The sequence below is a fragment of the Fulvia fulva genome, chromosome 3 (assembly GCF_020509005.1).
Source record: "Fulvia fulva chromosome 3, complete sequence".
NCBI classification, from domain to species: Eukaryota; Fungi; Ascomycota; class Dothideomycetes; order Mycosphaerellales; family Mycosphaerellaceae; genus Fulvia; species Fulvia fulva.
Genome location: NC_063014.1, coordinates 3,907,367 through 3,911,936, shown reverse-complemented (window position 1 = coordinate 3,911,936; position 4,570 = coordinate 3,907,367). Strand labels below are relative to the sequence as shown.

The following is a 4,570-nucleotide window of genomic DNA, read 5'->3' as shown; positions in this document are numbered from 1 at the left end:
CGCGCTATACGATAGGTAGTACCCCGGACAGTTCGCGTACCGCCTCGTAGCCGATATATAGTCCCTAGATATATAGTCTCCTATATAGTTCGAGTAGGCCTACTTGTTTATATACGTATAGGTTTGGTGTCTATACTATTAGTAGTTAAAGTATTAGAGGACACGAAAGGATAAGGAGTACTTTTTGACTATCTTAAGGCTATATTACTAGATTAGGCCTTGTTCTATTACTAGATCCGCCGCTTTCGCGTCTTATAGCTATACTATTAGCGCCGAGGCCTTCTTGCCTTCTAGCCATTTCCTATAGAGCCAAGTCGCCTTCTAGATTAGAGAGTTAAGAGTGACCGGGTTATCCTCTTAGAGAGTACGTAGGTGACCTTAGTTAGTTAGGTCGAACTCCTTAAATATATCGTAGACTAGGATTATAAATTGCTTCGTTAAGACCTTCGCTAATACCGTAACCTTAGATGCCTACTATAGCTATACCTCTAGGTGCCTCCTAGTAGTAGAGCTAGTATAGATCTATAGAGTGCCGTTAGACTATTCGTTTACTATAACTACCCCTAGTTAATTAATTTATTAGGCGAGCTCCTTATTTAATAGCTTCGTAACTTCGGCCTAGTCTTCCTTTACTATAATACGGATCGTAACTATATTGTACGTTAGGCGGGGGCCTAGTATCGATACCGCGACCAATACCTAGCTATAGTAGTATTGATTCCGGGTAGCCTTATTAATCGCCTAAGACGTCGTCCTTATTTCTTATTACCCTCGGTAATACGATAGTATAAGCGCTGTACGTAGCTAAGTAATTATTACCTATAGAGACCGGTATAGGAGCTGATCGTTAGTTTCTATACTTTTTACGTCTTCTATAAGTTGCTACTAGTTGTCTTAGGGGAGCTTCGCCTATAGAGCCGTAGGCGCCGGTAGTGCCGTAGCCTAGGCTACTATTACCTAGGAGTTATCTAATGTAGCTAGGCACCTCCGTAGCGTTTAGAGCTAAAGAAATAGGGTGAAGAGAACTTTAAGCTATCTAAATTAAATAAGGTAGAACTCTCTTAATTCTAGGGGTAGTAGCCTACTTTATAGATCGTTAGAATAACCTTAATAAGGGCTTTCGAATGTGTCCTATTTAGCGATCTTTCTATTTAATAAGGCATCGCTATCCCTTCTATATAGTAATATAGAGACTATATTAAAGTATAGGCCCGATCGAATATAGGGGAGGTATTATTTTCACTAGAGAGGGCAAACTAGGCTAATAGCTTACCTCTATTACTTTTTATAACTATAGCCGTCTATTTCTATACGCTCGTATTCTACGCCGTATCTATCTCTATACGCTCGTATTCTACGCCGTATCTATCTCTATACGCTCGTATTCTACGCCGTATCTATTTCTATACGCTATATATCTACTAGAGATCTATTTCTATACGTAGGGTCAGCTATACTAGGCGTATTATATAGAGAGATATTGCGGGTAACTAATATAAAGCTACTACGCTCTTTCTCTACGAAGCCTATTAGGCGGCCTTACTATATTACGATATATATACGTACACGTATTCTCTCCCTAATACTACGTATTAGCTTAATTATTTCTCTACGTAGCTACCTTACTATCGTCGTAGCTTTACTATAGGATATCGCCGGTATCTAAGCCGATTAGCTACGGCTTAGTAGTAAGACTATTACTCTTACGACATACTTACCTACCTAAATAATAGTTCTTTCGACTATCGTAGACCTCGGGATAATAAGAGACTATATTATCTAAGGGTACGGTAGCCTTAGGACGAAATCTCTTAAGGACCTACTTTAGAAGCCCGCTAAGACTAGTAGTAATAGTAGGTTAATAGCTAGATAATAGGATATAGCTATAACTTTATACCCCGATAATAATACGGTAGGTATAATAGAGACGAGAGATAAACCTTTAGTACTCTTCCTCTTTTACCTTCTATTTCTTTCTCTCTATACTACCGTATACTATATATACTCTCTTATAACTATCCGTAATACTATTATAAGTATATAACTATCGCCGCCGCTATTAAGAAGATTATAATACCTCGCTTCTTCCGCCTCTATTACCCCGGTCCTTTTATGCTAGAGAACGGTACTAGTACCGAGTATATCTTATAATAATTAGTATCTACGGACTTGATTTAGTTACTAATATATCTTAGCTACATCTTCTTCTTTCCGGACGCTAGCCGTCTCGGACCGTAAGTATATCTCTACCTAATTATTTACTATAGTATACTAATCTATCCTTAGCCGCCGTACCTCTAAGGACGCTCGTAAGCCTACTAGTAGTAAGGTACTACTACCGCCGCTACGCTCCGCCTTCTCTACCTCTCCGCTACCTACCGTCTCGCTCTCGCCCTCCTTACTACTACTACTATAGTAGTAGTATAGTAGTAAGAAGACGCTACTTAAGAGTAGTCCGCTCCGGCTTTCGAGCTATAAGTTAATAATCCTATTATATATATAACCTATAGTTAGGTCTTCTAATCTTTAACTAAGCTAAGAGCTTAAGCTCTTACTTTACGAGACTTTACTAATACCGTACTATAGTAACTACGACGACGACTACGACATAGGCTCCGGCTAGGACTTGTAAGTTATTAAGTCTTAAATATCGATTACTTCAACTTAATACTAATAAAACTTAGTAATACTAATAACGACGAGGACGCTACTAGCCTAAGTACTACCGCTACGTAAGTCTTATTTATAAATAAGCTTAACCTTAAGCCTTTGCCGCTCTCGCTTTTACGCTTATAGGATCTAATCGATATAGTATACTAACTTATAATATAGCGCCCGCTCTAGTCCTAGCCGTCTAGCCGAGAGTAAGGCCGATATTCTCTATAAGCCTCTTTCGAGAGTAGGTAAGTTCTAGTCTTATAGTAATACTAAGTAGTAAGACTTATCTCTCGAGGTAAAGTATTCCGGTACTAAGAGAAGTCTTACTACTCGCCGTAAGCTAATTAAGATTAGCTATACCGCTAGTATTATAGAGGATAATTTAGCTTCCGAGCTATACGACTACTCTCGCTACGCTAATACAAAGCCTCCGGTAACTTATCGCCGCTATATAGATAGATAGATTATTCATTTGCCTGTTTTGGTGCCTCTTGGCCCATGCAGGTCTCTCGCTATAGAGTATATTTATGTAGGTAGGAAACCCGAGTAACGGGTGAAAACCTCCTCTCCCTCTCCTTGGATTTGTCCTTATCTTGTTCTTCCCGTTTTCCTCCCTTTAGGGTGCGCTAGTGTCATGGTTGTTACCCTGTGATTACCTTGCCCGCGGCCCTAGTTCTGTCCTCCTCTTCATTCCCTGTTCCTCTATCCTCCTCCTTATCTCCTCCTCCTTTCTCTCTTCCTCCTTTCTCTCTTCCTCCCTCTTCTCAATCCATCTCTCTGTTTCCACTGCAAGAGAGAGCTGTTCAAGGTAGTTCTCCGACAGGATCCACCTTGTTACCCTTAGTATGTCTCGTTTGTTCTTGATAATGGCTTGGTACTGCCTATCTCTTGCCTTTGCTCTCTATAGACTCCTCCCTCTGACCCACTCCTTGCAGACTAGGACCATGTGCTCCGGGTTCTGGGACAGGTAGCCACATAGGCAGCTCTTGGATTCATGTCCTGGGACTCTTCTTTGATGCAAGTATGCCCTAAGCCCAATGTGCTCAGAACGGATCTGGATGGCTATACTTGCTTCTGCCCTCTTCAGGTCCTTGTAGATGTGGTAGTTGTACCTTCCAAATGTTCTTGCTGCTAGTAGGGCCCCTGGTCTTACGTGCTGTTGGCTCCAGTTCTTTTCCTAGAGGTATCCTGCAATTTGCTCAGCTTGGCTTTGTTTCTTCTTGTCTTTGTCTCTTGAGCTGGCTTGGCCTCTGTGGGCCTCCCCTTGTTCAAGGGCTACCGTGATCTCTTGAAATGTTGCAAGGTCTCTTTCCTTTTGTGGGATTATGTGTGGCCTGTTGGGTCTCCTCTTCCTTGTACATTGGGTTCTGATCTTCAGGGTGGCTGCTTGGATGGCTCCCTGTACTTGGTATGCAGATGTCTTGCCTGCATATTGGCTCCTTAGACCTTGGAGGTATTCTTTGATAGGAGCAGTTCCTGACTCCATTTCCAATGTCTTGTAGGGAGTTGACTTGTAGGCCCCAAGTACTCTCTTCAGGCAGGCTGCTTAGGCTCTGTTAAGGGGTTCCTCAATCCTCTTTAGGGTGTGCTTTGCTGCTGCCCAGACTGCTGCTCTATACATCATTGCAGGTTTGACAATAGCCTTGTACATGATCCTTGCCTTAGAGAAGGTTGCGCCCTATGTGGAGGCTGTAAGCCTTTCTATAGACTGTCTATTTGTGTCTGCTCTTGCCGGAGCCTTCTTCACCTATGGACCCCAGCTAAGCTTTGGGTCCAGCCATATCCCTAGGACCCTGAGTTCCTGTGTAGGGTGAGTTCCAAAGCCCTGGATCTGTGCTGATGCCTACAAATTGTGTTTTGTCTTTGCCCTGCTAAAGTGGATAAGCTAGTACTTGTCTGGTGCAAATTTTGC

At 42.1% G+C, this 4,570-nt stretch overlaps 1 protein-coding gene across 1 annotated transcript; it reads left to right on the top strand.

Moving 5' to 3' along the window:
- Nucleotides 1-2,112: 2,112 nt before the first annotated feature.
- Nucleotides 2,113-2,858, top strand: CLAFUR5_20255 (uncharacterized protein; the record flags this gene model as incomplete). Its single annotated transcript, XM_059463091.1, has 4 exons — nt 2,113-2,138; nt 2,196-2,234; nt 2,287-2,309; nt 2,833-2,858. 4 exons carry the CDS (start codon nt 2,113-2,115, stop codon nt 2,856-2,858), a joined length of 114 nt encoding a protein of 37 aa, XP_059318934.1.
- Between the last annotated feature and the right edge of the window lie 1,712 nt (nt 2,859-4,570).